Source organism: Malaclemys terrapin, chromosome 15 (genome assembly GCF_027887155.1).
Source record: "Malaclemys terrapin pileata isolate rMalTer1 chromosome 15, rMalTer1.hap1, whole genome shotgun sequence".
NCBI classification, from domain to species: domain Eukaryota; kingdom Metazoa; phylum Chordata; order Testudines; family Emydidae; genus Malaclemys; species Malaclemys terrapin.
In genome coordinates, this window is record NC_071519.1 from 645,013 (window position 1) to 661,552 (window position 16,540).

General features: G+C 49.3%; 1 protein-coding gene across 1 annotated transcript in view; it reads right to left on the bottom strand.

Annotated features, from left to right (window-relative positions):
* Positions 1 to 5,312: 5,312 nt before the first annotated feature.
* Positions 5,313 to 16,540, bottom strand: part of LOC128823319 (mucin-2-like) — a 34,457-nt gene continuing 23,229 nt past the window's right edge. The window contains exons 12-13 of the mRNA XM_054005560.1: positions 14,053 to 14,263; positions 5,313 to 5,362 (exon numbers count right to left, since the gene is read on the bottom strand). Coding sequence (XP_053861535.1) covers positions 5,313 to 5,362; positions 14,053 to 14,263 — 261 coding nt within the window. The remainder of the gene's footprint in view (positions 5,363 to 14,052; positions 14,264 to 16,540) is intronic.

Here is a 16,540-nt window from a genome sequence, read left to right on the forward strand (position 1 = left end):
TCCAGGCATCTGCTATAACAGTAGTAGATCTTTGTCCAGCAACAGAAGCTACATTTGGATCAATCAGAGAGCTACCCATTGAACAAGTACTGGACGAAGCAAAGACTTCAGTCCAGAAGTTGACTAATGAAGGCATTTATATTGAATTCTTAAGTGAAGAGGACAAGAAGTGTTTGTTAAGACACAAACTTGATTCTTAAAAATCTACAGCAGCAACTTCTAGATTCTACTCAACCTCTACGTAGCTTTTACAGATCCCTGTCCTATAAAACACGGACAGTTGAGCGCAGTGAGGCACTACCAGCAATGGAGCTGCCATGTGCTCAGGACAGAACAGAAAATTTGAATACAGAGTGGAAAATCATACGACAAATGAATGAAGATGATACATCTGAGGGAAGGGAGCAGAAGGAGACTCCACCGATTGGAAGGCATGAGATGCACTGTCCTAGGGATGGGGGTTCCACGACCACTGCTCCCAAGAGAAGGAGGCGGGTGGTGGTGGTCGGGGACTCCCTTCTCAGGGGGACTAAGTCATCTATCTGCCACCCTGACTGAGAAAACAGAGAGGTCTGCTGCTTGCCAGGAGCTAGGATACACGATGTGACGGAGAGACTGCCGAAACTCATCAAGCCCTTGGATCGCTACCCCTTCCTGCTTCTCCACGTGGGCACCAATGACACTGCCAAGAATGACCTTGAGCGGATCACTGCAGACTACGTGGCTCTGGGAAAAAGGATAAATTAGTTTGAGGCGCAAGTGGTGTTCTCGTCCATCCTCCCTGTGCAAGGAAAAGGCCTGGTTAGAGACCGTCGAATTGTGGAAGTCAACGAATGGCTACGCAGGTGGTGTTGGAGAGAAGGCTTTGGATTCTTTGACCATGGGATGGTGTTCCAAGAAGAAGGAGTGCTAGGCAGAGACGGGCTCCACCTAACGAAGAGAGGGAAGAGCATCTTCGCCAGCAGGCTGGCTAACCTAGTGAGGAGGGCTTTAAACTAGGTTCACCGGGGGAAGGAGACCAAAGCCCTGAGGTAAGTGGGGAAATGGGATCCTGGGAGGAGGCACGAGCAGGAGAGCGCAAGAGGGGAGGACTCCTGTCTCAGACTGAGAAAGCGGGGCAATCAGCGAGTTATCTTAAGTGCCTATACACAAATGCAAGAAGCCTGGGAAACAAGCAGGGAGAACTGGAAGTCCTGGCACAGTCAGGGAACTATGATGCGATTGGAATAACAGAGACTTGGTGGGATAACTCACATGACTGGAGTACTGTCATGGATGGATATAAACTGTTCAGGAAGGACAGGCAGGGCAGAAAAGGTGGGGGAGTTGCGTTGTATGTAAGAGAGGAGTATGACTGCTCAGAGCTCCGGTATGATACTGCAGAAAAACCTGAGAGTCTCTGGATAAAGTTGAGAAGTGTGAGCAACAAGGGTGATGTCGTGGTTGGAGTCTGCTATAGACCACCAGACCAGGGGGATGAGGTGGACGAGGCTTTCTTCCGGTAACTAACAGAAGTTACTAGATCGCAGGCCCTGGTTCTCATGGGAGACTTTAATCACCCTGATATCTGCTGGGAGAGCAATACAGCGGTGCACAGACAATCCAGGAAGTTTTTGGAAAGTGTAGGGGACAATTTCCTGGTGCAAGTGCTGGAGGAACCAACTAGGCAGAGCTCTTCTAGACCTGCTGCTCACAAACCAGGAAGAATTAGTAGGGGAAGCAAAAGTGGATGGGAACCTGGGAGGCAGTGACCATGAGATGGTCGAGTTCAGGATCCTGACACAAGGAAGAAAGGAGAGCAGCAGAATACGGACCCTGGACTTCAGACAAGCAGACTTTGACTCCCTCAGGGAACTGATGGGCAGGATCCCCTGGGAGAATAGCATGAGGGGGAAAGGGGTCCAGGAGAGCTGGCTGTATTTTAAAGAATCCTTATTGCGGTTGCAGGAACAAACCATCCCGATGTGTAGAAAGAATAGTAAATATGGCAGGCGACCAGCTTGGCTAAACAGTGAAATCCTTGCTGACCTTAAACACAAAAAAGAAGCTTACAAGAAGTGGAAGATTGGACAAATGACCAGGGAGGAGTATAAAAATATTGCTCAGGCGTGCAGGAGTGAAATCAGGAAGGCCAAATCACACTTGGAGTTGCAGCTAGCAAGAGATGTTAAGAGTAAAAAGAAGGGTTTCTTCAGGTATGTTAGCAGCAAGAAGAAAGTCAAGGAAAGTGTGGGCCCCTTACTGAGTGAGGGAGGCAACCTAGTGACCGAGGATGTGGAAAAAGCTAATGTACTCAATGCTTTTTTTGCATCTGTCTTCACAACCAAGGTCAGCTCCCAGACTGCTGCACTGGGCAGCACAGCATGGGGAGAAGGTGACCAGCCCTCTGTGGAGAAAGAAGTGGTTCGGGACTATTTAGAAAAGCTGGACGAGCACAAGTCCATGGGGCCGGATGCACTGCATCCGAGGGTGCTAAAGTAGTTGGCAGATGAGATTGCAGAGCCATTGGCCATTATCTTTGAAATCTCATGGCGATCGGGGGAGGTCCCGGATGACTGGAAAAAGGCTAATGTAGTGCCCATCTTTAAAGAAGGGAAGAAGGAGGATCCGGGGAACTACAGGCCAGTCAGCCTCACCTCAGTCCCTGGAAAAATCATGGAGCAGGTCCTCAAGGAATCAATTATGAAACATTTAGAGGAGAGGAAAGTGATCAGGAACAGTCAGCATGGATTCACCAAGGGAAAGTCATGCCTGACTAACCTAATTGCCTTCTATGAGGAGATAACTGGGTCTGTGGATGAGGGGAAAACAGTGGATGTGTTATTCCTTGACTTTAGCAAAGCTTTTTATATGGTCTCCCACAGTATTCTTGCCGCTAAGTTAAAGAAGTATGGGCTGGATGAATGGACTGTAAGGTGGATAGAAAGCTGGCTAGATTGTCAGGCTCAACGGGTAGTGATTAATGGCTCCATGTCTAGTTGGTAGCCGGTTTCAAGCGCAGTGCCCCAAGGGCTGGTCCTGGGGCCGGTTTTGTTCAATATCTTCATTAATGATTTGGAGGATGGCGTGGACTGCACCCTCAGCAAGTTTGCAGATGACACAAAACTGGGAGGAGTGGTAGATATGCTGGAGGGTAGGGATAGGATACAGAGGGACCTAGACAAATTAGAGGATTGGGCCAAAAGAAACCTGATGATGTTCAACAAGGACAAGTGCAGAGTCCTGCACTTAGGACGGAAGAATCCCATGCACTGCTACAGACTAGGGACCGAATGGCTAGGCAGCAGTTCTGCAGAAAAGGACCTAGGGGTCACAGCGGACGAGAAGCTGGATATGAGTCAACAGTGTGCTCTTGTTGCCAAGAAGGTTAACGGCATTTTGGGCTGTATAAGTAGGGGCATTGCCAGCAGATCGAGGGACGTGATCGTTCCCCTTTATTCACATTGGTGAGGCCTCATCTGGAGTACTGTGTCCAGTTTTGGGCCCCACACTACAAGGAGGATGTGGAAAAATTGGAGAGAGTCCAGCAGAGGGCAACAAAAATGTTTAGGGGTCTGGAACACATGACTTCTGAGGAGAGGCTGAGGGAACTGGGATTGTTTAGTCTGCAGAAGAGAAGAGTGAGGGAGGATTTGATAGCTGCTTTCAACTACCTGAAGGGGGGTTCCAAAGGGGATGGAGCTCGGCTGTTCTCAGTGGTGGCAGATGACAGAACAAGGAGTAATGGGTCTCAAGTTGCAGTGGGGGAGGTTTAGGTTGGATATTAGGAAACACTTTTTCACTAGGAGGTGGTGAAGCACTGGAATGGGTTACCTAGGGAGGTGGTGGAATCTCCTTCCTTAGAGGTTTTTAAGGTCAGGCTTGACAAAGCCCTGGCTGGGATGATTTAGTGGGGGATTGGTCCTGCTTTGAGCAGGGGGTTGGACTAGATACCTCCTGAGGTCCCTTCCAACCCTGATATTCTATGATTCTATGAAGATTTGACTTCAACTTCTTTTTTATCATTACTAGTGGCTGGACCCAATCTTTATGCTATGTTTCCTGGGATGAAAGAAGTAGGAATTCATCTCTTGCTACTCCCAGGAACAACAGCTAAAGCTGAGCGTTCTTTTTCATCATGGAATAGAATTTTGTGTTCTGAAAGAAGTCGCCTTCTGCCTGATCATGTGAATGAACTAATGAGCATATCAACTGAAGGAATGGGAAGTACTGGACACACGAGAAGCCACCAAAGATGAACGCATTGCATTCAAGAAGTTCATTAACAGAGTTGTGCAAAATTATAACAAGAAACCAAGAAGGATGTAGACGTAGTGCTTCATAGAAGACTTGAGTGGCCAACTTTAATTTGTGTGATGATTTCAAAACATCCAATAAAATGGTCATGAAACAGTTTTCAGTTTTACTATGGTGCCATACAGCCCACCTTCACCCTCACGGTCTCACCCCTCATCGGCCCTGACCCCCCGTAAATTCAAACACCCCCCCCAATTTCAGTTCCCGGAGAAAACACTGCACTCAGATTCCTCTGGCTGGGCGGAGGAATACAGGGAATTGTTCTGGTGAATTTCAAAGGTCGAGGAGGCTAATAAATTAACAGCTGGGAGATTTCATATCAGTGCCAGAAGTGGGGGGCGGGGGGGAGTGGTGGGGGTATGAGACTGTCAGTGCCACACCTGAAGTGAGAAGAGACACATTCCCTGGGTGGATGGGGCCAGTCGAGAGCCCGTCCCTCGTGCCCTGCGTGCCAAAGATCTCAGAGGAAAGGAATGTGGAGAGAGAGAGACCAGGAAACACTTTCTGGCAGTCAGGTGCCACAGAAAGTCGAGACACGGGAGGGTTGTCAGAGCAGGTTGGACAAACACCTGCCAGGGATGGTCTAGGGTTACTTGGCTCTGCCTCACTGCGGGGAGCTGGACTGGATCCCCTCTCGAGGTCCCAACCAGCCCCACTTCTCTATGACTAGACAGACAGCCATCTGAATAGATGGGTAGAGAGTTGTGGGGATAAATAATTAGCCAGGTACATAGCTAGGTAGCTAGGGTGTATGGGGATGGATAGCTAGATTTTTATCGTGGAGGCTAATTACCCCTTGGGACAGTTTACCAAGGGGCCTGGCAGATGCTCCATTGTTGGCAATCTTGAAATGGAGCTGGGCTGGTTTTGAAGCCGACCTCCTGTAGTGGAGTTAATTCAGCCCGGGGTCTCTTTGGCTTTATACTCTGTGATTTTAAGTGGTGCTGGGGCTTGGGGTGTGTTGGGAATCCCTCAGCCGCCCTTTCCCTTGTGGCTCAGGGACCATGAGCCGCACCCTACTCTGCGAGGAGAAGCCAAACAGTCCGGTGCTCCCGGCCCCACTCACCTGCCGAAGAGACGGAGGATGCGAGGTGGGCGAGGAGCAGAGAGACCCAAAGCATCTTCATCCTTTGGGAGAAGAGTCTGGGGCGTAATCCATGGAGGCAGTAACGGAGGGAGGCCGTGCACACCTTGCGAGGACCAGGAGTGCACTGAATGGGGGGGAGGGAACTAGGAACCTTGGCTCCCGGGGGTGGGGGTGGGGGGAGCACTTGAATTCCTCTGGCTGGGCGGAAGAATACAGGTAATTGTTCTGTTGAATTTCAAAGGTCGATGAGGCTAATAAATTAACAGTTGGGAGATTTCATATCAGTGCCAGAAGTGGGGGGCGGGGATAGTGGCGGGGGCATGAGACTGTCAGTGCCACACCTGAAGTGGGAAGAGACATATTTCCTGGGTGGATGGGGCCTGTCGGGATCCCGTCCCTCGGGCCCTGCGTGCCAGAGATCTCAGAGGAGGGGAATGTGGAGAGAGAGAGACCAGGAAACACTTTCTGGCTCTCAGGGGAGCTCGGCTCCGGAAGGTGCCACGGGAAGCCGAGGGGTCACCATCACGGGAGAGTTCTCAGAGCAGGTTGGACAAACACCTGCCAGGGATGGTCTAGGGTTACTTGGCTCTGCCTCACTGCAGGGAGCTGGACTGGATCCCCTCTCGAGGTCCCATCCAGCCTCACTTCTCTACGATTAGACAGACAGACAGACAAGCATTTGGCTAGATGGGTAGCGAGTGGTGAGGATAGATATTTAGCTAGATATCTAGGGTGTATGAGGATAGATAGAAAGATGTAGAAGAGAGGGCTAGATATAGGAAATCTCTTGTCCATCCATCCATCCTCATGAACCCCCTCTGTTTATCTATCCCTCCCCACAAACACCCCTCTATCTTCCTATGATGAGTGTGGACGTTTTCAGAAAGATTTTAGGAGTGCTATGTGTGCCTCAGTTTACCCTGCTCACCTTGTGCTGTGATGCACTGAGTGTAAATGGGAGTTAAGCATTCAGGGGGTGGCACGTACAGGACCAGATATATTCACATAAGTGAACGGCCTGCAGGTATCTGAATGGAAGGCCCGGCCTTGACCACGAAGGAGCCATTGGCCTGGCCATTCACCCCTAGCCGCCATGAGCCAAGAGCGGTGACTGTGGAAAACACCCCGCGGGGCAGCCGAGGGGAAAGGTGGGACTGAACGAGGCAGCTGGAGGCTGGTTCTGAGGTTGCTGTGGTGACCAGATGTGAACACACGGAGGGAGGTTGAAGCACGGCTGGAGCGCATCGAGCTGGATGGAAGTGCCTGGGATCTGGTGGCCATGGCTGCATGAGCTATGCCCAGCTGCTCACCCCGCCCAGCCTTGGCCAGTTCGGGCTACGGTTCCAGCTAGCTCACTTTGCACCATGCTCTCTCCTCGCTGCCTCGCCCAGAACACACAGAGAACAACGCAACTTCACCCCAGAGCCCTTTCTGTTTCGCGTCTGAGCTGGTGAAATCAGCTGGTGCCAGCCGCAGGCAGGGAGACGAGGTCATTCTCCACCATCACTGCCAGGTGGGGACATCGTTAACTCTCTTGCACAGGAAGACCCACACCCCCGTCCAAATCTGCCCCCACCAAAAGACCTAATTCCTGTTTGCAATGGGAGATTGCAGCTCTCACAAGGTTCACGGTGCTGTAACCTGGACAAGCACTGAGATTTATCTCGATTGCCGTGAAATAATGGGGAAACCAACTCAGGAGGCTGGAATGTCAGAGCTTGGCACTGTGAAATACCAGGAAAGTTCCCAGACGGTGATTGGAAACCAAGAAACTTTTACTCCAATCCTCTTTCCATCATCTGAACACCAAAGATTTGAGCGGCCCGGGAACAGAGCAGCGCAGCGCCTAGAGGGTAAAATCTCATACAATTTTTGTGCTGCAAAAATGGAGCTACTTGACCGAGAAATTGCCTAGCGGACGTTCCGTTTGAAGCAGCAGGAAAAGAATTTAGCAAGAGCCTCTGGCCGGAAGTTGAAGCAAGACAAAAATATATATATATATATCAAACTGGAAATAAGATGTACATTTTTATCGTGGAGGCTAATTAACCCTTGGGACAATTTACCAAGGGGCCTAGCAGATTCTCATTATATTTATTGCTTTGTTATTCTGGTTTATTATATTTAGTAGCAATGCAAGGAACCTACAGCCTTTTTTTCCTGTAAGATTTGGCTTTAATAGATAGTATGAGGCTTGAGGCCTATAACCTTTGGCATAGATATACTTAGGTAACTTATAAGTTGTAGGGAACTGAAAGTGACATGCCAAAGGGGGAGTTTTGTCCAGAATACTGACATCAGCCACAACAGAACGTATCTAACACTAGCACAGAACATAGCTAACACCAGCGTCTGGAACGTTCCGGACAGAACTTTCGACCGCAAAGGTACCATAACAACAAATTGACGTGTATGCTAATAGGGTAACATTATGCATATACTAACCTATAGAAAACGGACACCTTAAGGGGAGGAAATACAAATAAGGACCTCTATTGAATATGGCAGCGTCAGCGTAACCTACTATAAAAGTAACATCCCAGAAGAAGCAGATAGGTTGGAAAGATGTAGACCTTGAAAGGGGCCAGAATGATGGCCACCGGCGAAGATAAGGACGATAACGGTAATGAAAAAGATAATGGTTAAGTATGAAAGATAAGGGTGTAAGTATGGCCATCCAAATGTACTTTCGGTATTATCTCTATTTGCCTTGTTGAGTTTAACTGTGTGTAAAACTTTGCTAAATTATTAATAAATTATATATTTGTATATATATATTGGGTTCGTATAGTGTGAGTGTTGCATCTGTGCACATCGGGGTTCCCAAATTATATGATAATTTTACAACACTCTTACTGGGGCTAATCTTGGAACAAGAACCTGTTAATCCTCAAGTTACAATTATATATACAACTTTGGGTCAGGCTACACTGCCCAGCCTTGGCCAGTTCGGGCTATGGTTCCAGCTAGCTCGCTTTGCACCGTGCTCTCTCCTCGCTGCCTCGCCCAGAACACACAGAGAACAACGCAACTTCACCCCAGAGCCCTTTCTGTTTCGCTTCTGAGCTGGTGAAATCAGCTGGTGCCAGCCGCAGGCAGGGAGACGAGGTCATTCTCCACCACCTCTCCCAGGTGGGGACATTGTTAACTCTCTGGCACGGGAAGAACCACACCCCGGTCCAAATCTGCCCCCACCAAAAGACCTAATTCCTGTTTGCAATGGGAGATTGCAGCTCTCACAAGGTTCACGGTGCTGTAACCTGGACAAGCACCAAGATTTACCTCGATTGCCATGAAATAATGGGGAAACCAACTCAGGAGGCTGGAATGTCAGAGCTTGGCACTGTGAAATCCTAGGAAAACTCCCAGACGGTGATTGGAAACCAAGAAACTTTTACTCCAATCCTCTTTCCATCATCTGAACACCAAAGATCTGAGTGGCCCGGGAACAGAGCAGATCAGCGCTGAGAGGGTAAAATCTCGTACAACGTTTGTGCTGCAAAAACTGAGCTACTTGACCGAGAAATTGGCTAGCGGACGTTCCGTTTGAACCAGCAGGAAAAGAAGTTAGCAAGAGCCACTGACCCGGAAGATGAAGCAAGACAAAAAAATCAAACTGGAAAAAAGATGTAAATTTTTATCGTGGAGGCCTGGCAGATGCTCCTTTGCTGGCAATCTTGAAATGGAGCTGGGCTGGTTTTGAAGCCAACCTGCTGCAGTGGAGTTAATTCAGCCCGGGGTCTCTTTGGCTTTATACTCTGTGATTTTAAGTGGTGCTGGGGCTGGGGCATGTTGGGAACCCCTCAGCCGCCCCTTCCTGGCAGGGACCATGTTCCACACCCCACTCCACGAGGAGAAGCCAAACAGTCCGGTGCTCCCGGCCCCACTCACCTGCCGAAGAGATGGAGGATGCGAGGTGGATGAGGAGCAGGGAGACCCAAAGCGTCTTCATCCTTTGGGAGAAGAGTCTGGGGTGTAATCCATAGACGTGGTAACAGAGAGAGGCCGTGCGCACCTTGCGAAGGCTGGGAATGCACTGAATCCGGGAAACAAGAACCAGGGACCTTGGGTCCTGGGGGTGGGGTCAGGGGGCACTCGAATTCCTCTGGCTGGGCGGAGGAATAGAGGAAATTGTTCTGGTGAATTTCAAAGGTCGAGGAGGCTAATAAATCAGCAGCTGGGAGATTTCATATCAGTGCCAGGAGCGAGGGGGCGGAAATGGGACTCTCGGTGCCACACCTGAAGTGGGAAGAGACACATTCCCTGGGTGGATGGGGCCTGTCGGGATCCCGTCCCTCATGCCCTGCGTGCCAGAGATCTCAGAGGAGGGGAATGTGGAGAGAGAGAGAGACCAGGAAACACTTTCTGGCTCTCAGGGGAGCTTGGCTCCGGAAGGTGCCACGGGAAGCCGGGGGGTCACCATCACGGGAGAGTTCTCAGAGCAGGTTGGACAAACACCTGCCAGGGATGGTCTAGGGTTACTTGGCTCTGCCTCACTGCAGGGAGCTGGACTGGATCCCCTCTCGAGGTCCCATCCAGCCTCACTTCTCTATGATTGGAGAGACAGACAGAGAGACAGCCAGCCATTTGGATAGATGGCTAGAGGGTTGTGGGGATAGATAGATAGATAGATAGATAGATAGATAGATAGATAGATAGATAGATAGAGGGGGTGGATGGGGATAGATAGATAGATAGATAGATAGATAGATAGATAGATAGAGGGGGTGGATGGGGATAGATAGATAGATAGATAGATAGATAGATAGATAGATAGATAGATAGATAGATAGATAGAGGGGGTGGATGGGGATAGATAGATAGATAGATAGATAGATAGATAGATAGATGAGGTGGATGGGGATAGATAGATAGATAGATAGATAGATAGATAGATAGATAGATAGATAGATGAGGTGGATGGGGATAGATAGATAGATAGATAGATAGATAGATAGATAGATAGATAGATAGATAGATAGATAGAGGGGGTGGATGGGGATAGATAGATAGATAGATAGATAGATAGATAGATAGATAGATAGATAGATAGATAGATAGAGGGGGTGGATGGGGATAGATAGATAGATAGATAGATAGATAGATAGATAGATAGATAGATAGATGAGGTGGATGGGGATAGATAGATAGATAGATAGATAGATAGATAGATAGATAGATAGATAGATAGATAGATAGATAGATAAGGTGTATAGGGTTAGATAGTTGTGATGTTCCCCGAGTGTTGTCTGGACTGGTGATCTGCTAGGTCACTCCAATCCTTGACTCTGGGAGCCAGCCTGACCCTGCTCTGCTGTGGGAACCCCCACTCACGGGCTGTTCACGCACAGCCTCTGGCATGTAATTTGCTCTTTAGATTGTGCAACCGAATGACACATTCGTGTCTAATATCTCCGGTCCCAGACACAACCCTAGGAACCTCCGTCTTGCAGTGCCCAGTTATGCCCACTAGACGCTGGAAGCTTATATGAGTTCGTTAATTTAACAAAGAAATTGATATGTACCAGACTTGTTCTCCCCAGAGGAGCCTCTGACACACTGCAAACTAAACGCACTGCTTCAGGTAGAACAAACCAACAGATTTATTAACTACAAAGATAGATTTTAAGTGATTATAAGTCAAAGCACAACAAGTCGGATTTGGTCTAATGAAATGAAAGCAAAACGCATTCTAAGCTGATCTTAACACTTTCAGTGCCCTTAGAAACTTAGATGCTTCTCACCACAGGCTGGCAGGTCGCCCTTCAGCCAGGCTCTCCCCTTTGATCAACGCTTCAGTCGCTTGGTGGTGGTGTCTGTAGATGGAGGTGGAAGAGAGAGGAAGAGAGTGGCAAATGTCTCTCCCTTTTATCATGTCCTTTCTTCCCTTTTGGCTTTGCCCCCCCCCCGAGTCAGGTGAGCATTACCTCATCACAGTCCCAAACTGACCAAGGGAAGGAGCGTGACTCACTCGAGAATCCAACAGATCCTTTGTTGCTGTCTAGGCCAGTGTCCTTTGTTCCTGTGAGGCTGGGCTGGGTTTGTCCCATAGGTGCCCTGATGAGGTGTGAACTGCCCCTCTGCTCCTGGAGAGTTTTTGCCTAGTGTTGTTTTAAGCCATGAAGACACATTTTCGGCCTTATAACTATATACATGAAATTACAACCTATAACATTACTATAATAACAATGCTCAGTGCATCATGAGCCTTCTGAAGACACCCGACCTGACAAACTTTGCATTGGATACCACATAATCATATTATAAGGATGAACATGGGGCTGTAGGGTGTTCCCATGAGGTACAGAACGTCATAGTGTTATACCAATAAAAACTAGCAGGGTCTTATTAAAGGGGACAAGATAAAGATGCCACATTTATTATGATAACAATTTGATTTATGACCAATAACTAATATCTTAATCCTTGGGGGAGGGATAGCTCAGTGGTTTGAGCATTGGCCTGCTAAACCCAGGGTTGTGAGTTCAATCCTTGAGGGGGCCACTTGGGAATCTGGGGCAAAATCAGTACTTGGTCCTGCTAGTGAAGGCAGGGGGCTGGACTTGATGACCTTTCAAGGTCCCTTCCAGTTCTAGGAGATGGGATACACACACATTATACCTAATACCTACACACACACACACACTCACACACACACACACACACACACTTTCACATCCATCAGATGTTCTGCAGCTGCTGCATAGTTACCAGTCCTGCTTGAGTCTGTGGCTTGAGTTTGCAGCTTGGGTTCGTAGCTCGTGGCGGTAACTGGCCAGGAAAGCCGGGCACAAGGACGAGCTGGGTCTCTGTTGGGTGCACCGATGCCCTTCCATGTTGGCAGCAGAATGTTACCCTCCTCCAAAGTTTTCCATCTCACCCATCCTTTTTGTAGGCTTTAGTTTGAATCCAGAGTCTCTAGGTCTTGCTGTGTCACGCTGCCTCTGGGTTTGGTGATTGATCACCCATCAATTGCAGACATGACTTTCAGCCTGGGACCGGGCTTTGATCTTCCTTCTATTGGACCTTTTCTTTTTAGGGTGGATTCTTCTTACTTTGTTAGGGCTCTTGTCTGCATCTTCAGCGGTTGGTGTTTGAACTCTATTTAATCAGGACAGGCTGGGGCTGGAGGTTGATTCCATCATCCATACATCCCTCATTCACACATCTAAACTAAACTAATAAGATTACAGCAGGGTTTGCAAACATGAAGGTTGCAGCAAGCCCTTACAAAATGGAGTGAGCGTTTTAAAATGGGGTTTGAATTACAATATGGCAAACAGTGAACAGAAGTTACAATATAGACAAGTATAATGGATGGCAAACAGTGAACAGAAGTTACACTGTAGGCAAGTGTAATAAATGGTGAACAGAAGTTACAATACTGAAACAGTGCAAGTCTCAGGCCTGGTCTACACTAGGCGTTTATGTCGAAGTTAGCGCCGTTACATCGAATTAACCCTGCACCCGTCCACACCGCGAAGGTATTTAGTTCGACATAGAGGTCTCTTTAATTCGACTTCTGTACTCCTCCCCGACGAGGGGAGTAGCGCTAAATTCGACATGGCCATGTCGAATTAGGCTAGGTGTGGATGGAAATCGACGCTAATAGCTCCGGGAGCTATCCCACAGTGCACCACTCTGTTGACGCTCTGGACAGCAGTACGAGCTCGGATGCTCTGAACTGCCACACAGGAAAAGCCCCGGGAAAATTTGAATTTGAATTCCTTTTCCTGTCTGGCCAGTTTGAATCTCATTTCCTGTCTGGACATCGTGGCGAGCTCAGCAGCACTGGCAACGATGCAGAGCTCTCCAGCAGTGATGGCCGTGCAATCTCAGAATAGAAAGAGGGCCCCAGCATGGACTGATCGGGAAGTCTTGGATCTCATCGCTGTGTGGGGCGATGAGTCCGTGCTTTCCGAGCTGCGATCCAAAAGACGGAATGCAAAGATCTACGAGAAGATCTCTAAAGACATGGCAGAGAGAGGATACAGCCGGGATGTAACGCAGTGCCGCGTGAAAATCAAGGAGCTGAGACAAGGCTACCAGAAGACCAAAGAGGCAAACGGACGCTCCGGATCCCATCCCCAGACATCCCGTTTCTACGAGGCACTGCATTCCATCCTCGGTGCGGCCGCCACCACTACCCCACCAGTGACCGTGGACTCTGAGGATGGGATAGTGTCCACGGCTGGATCCTCGGACATGTTAGCGGACGGGGAAGATGAGGAAGGAGATGAGGAGGACGAGGCAGTCGACAGCGCTCACAACGCTGATTTCCCCGACAGCCAGGATCTCTTCATCACCCTTACAGAGATCCCCTACCAACCCTCCCCAGCCGTTACCCCGGACACAGAATCTGGGGAAGGATCAGCCAGTAAGTGTTGTAAAAATCTAAACATTTATTTGTAACAGAACAGGAATATTAACAATTTAAAAAATGGGTTTCTCATGATTAGTTTGATTAGCTTAACGGTTCAGTCATGGGCAGTGCAACTATTGAAAAAAAATCTAGCAATGTCCGGTTTTGCATGATTGTCCTGCCCAAGCCGCTCTACTGGTTAGTCACTGCTACAGCAGCTACAGTAAAATGCGGTCTATATGTCCGGGGATGGAGCAGAAATCCTCCTGTGACATCTCGAGGAAGCTCTCCTGGAGGTAATTGGAAATCCGCTGCATTAGGTTCTTGGGGAGAGCGGCCTTATTGGGTCCTCCGTAGTAGGACACGTTGCCACGCCACGAGACAAGCAAGTACTCGGGAATCATTGCTCTGCACAGCAGGGCGGCATACGGCCCTGGTCTTTGGAGGCTTTCCCGGAGCATTCGCTCTTTCTCGCTGTCAGAGATCCTCATGAGGGTGATGTCGCTCATGATGACCTGCTTTGAATGAGGTAGGGGAATGTTAGTGTTGGGACTGCTTTGCCGTTCCTTTACAGAACTGTAACCGCTGGTTTGCAGCCACGCGGTGGAGGCGGGAGAGGGGCAGCCGAAAGGGATCGTTCCCGGGGACAGCCGCGAGGGTGTGGGACAGGAGCAGACTTCCTGCTTGCCGAATTGCTGGCAGCAGGGACCGACATTGATTTCAATGTGAAATGAGGCCATTGCTAATATTAAAGTTTTAAGCTGCCACAAGTCTACGGCTTACCATGTCTGCCTGCAACAGAAATTCCATTCTCCTGAGAGGCTTCTCAAATGTGCTGTAGAAGACCCCAGGCACTGAATGCGAAGGCCGAGAATTCGACCTTGTGCTGAGTGCGCATGTGATAGGTGCTGTGCATGGTCTTGTTCACAGAGAAAGACTATGTTCTTTGTTCACAACTACATTTATCTTTCTGAGGAATTCACTCCCTTTTTCCCATTCCCACAGCCCCATCTGCGACTGTCTCACAACCTAGCCTGTCATCACACTCCCAGAGGCTAGCGCGGATTAGGCATAAGAAGAAGAGGACACGGGAGGACATGTTCTCGGAGCTTATAGCCTGCTCCAGAGCCCAGGCAGCACAGCAGACCCAGTGGCGGGAGAACTTGACCCGAATGCACCAAGCCAACATGGATCGGGAGGAGAGGTGGTGTCAGGAAGACCAGCAGGCGACTCAAACCCTGCTTGGACTAATGAGGGAGCAAACGGACACGCTCCGGCGCCTTGTGGATGTTCTGCAGGAACGGAGGCAGGAGGACAGAGCCCCGCTGCAGTCCATCTCTAACCGCCCTCCCCCGCCACCAAGTCCCATACTCCCCTCACCCAAAGTGCACAGAAGGAGAGGCGGCAGAGTCCCTGCTAACTCTCACTCCACCCCTGCAGAGAGCTCGAGCAGCAGAAGGCTCTCATTCCCCAAAATTTGACAAGTTCTTTCCTTCCCGCCTGACACAAGCCCCCGTCCAAGTTTCACTTTCCCAGTTCCATGTTTGGTTGATAATAAAAAATACGTTTCTGTTAACTACTGTTTCCATCATGTTCTTTTGGAGGAGGGGGGGATAGGGGGTTGGTAATTCAACAGGACAGTCACCTTTGGCAGGGTATATAGTCGGGGGCAGGCACAGCAGCAGGGCACATACATAGTGCAGTGATGCAGTGACTAGTTACCCTGGTTAGTCTGGGAGGTTGTTTTCATGTTATGTGGTGGGGGGTGGGTTGCTCTGTGACTTTGTGGCAGGGGAGGGCAGTTACAGATCTTAAGCGGCGGTCCTTAGGCAGGATCACAGAGCCACACAGCAGGGGATCTGTAACCGTCCTCCCCCTGCCACAAAGTCACATAGACCCCCCCATACACACAGTCCCTATCAGGAGGGGTGACAGGCTCCGTTGAAACAACCATCCCACCGCAGCGGAGCCTGTCAATCCTTGAGTTTAGAAGCTGCATTCGCGCCACTACAGTACACCCGCTCCGCACCACAGTCTGCGTCCCAGTTTTAAAAAATTCCCGCGAATACAGTATTAAAGAAAACGGTGTGCTTTAACAAAGTAGAACTATTTTTATTTTGAAACGTGTGTTGGAAGTGGGGTGAAGGGGGTATGTAACTGGATAGGATAGTCAACATTAACTGGGTAAAGAAACGGGGGCAGGTTTAGCTTCTCAATACACAAACTTTAAAGTCACAGGTTACCCTGCTCACTCAGGAACTTTGCTTTCAAAGCCTTCCGGATGCACAGCGCTTCCCGCTGGTCTCTTCTAATCGCCCGGCTGTCTGGCTGTGAGTAATCAGCAGCCAGGCTATTTTCCTCAACCTCCCACCCCGCCATAAAGGTCTCCCCCTTGCTCTCACAGAGATTGTGGAGCACACAGCAAGCTGCAATAACAATGGGGATATTGGTTTCGCTGAGATCACAGCGAGTCAGTAAGCTTCTCCATCTCCCCTTGAGACGTCCAAAAGCACACTCCACCACCATTCTGCACTTGCTCAGCCGGTAGTTGAAGAGTTCTTTTTCAGTGTCCAGGGCGCCAGTATAGGGCTTCATGAGCCAGGGCATTAGCGGGTAGGCTGGGTCCCCGAGGATGACTATAGGCATCTCCACATCCCCAAGAGTTATTTTGTGGTCCGGGAAGTAAATACCTTGCTGCAGCCGTCTAAACAGACCAGAGTTCCTGAAAACACGAGCGTCATGAACCTTGCCCGGCCATCCCACGTAGATGTTGGTAAAATGTCCCCTGTGGTCCA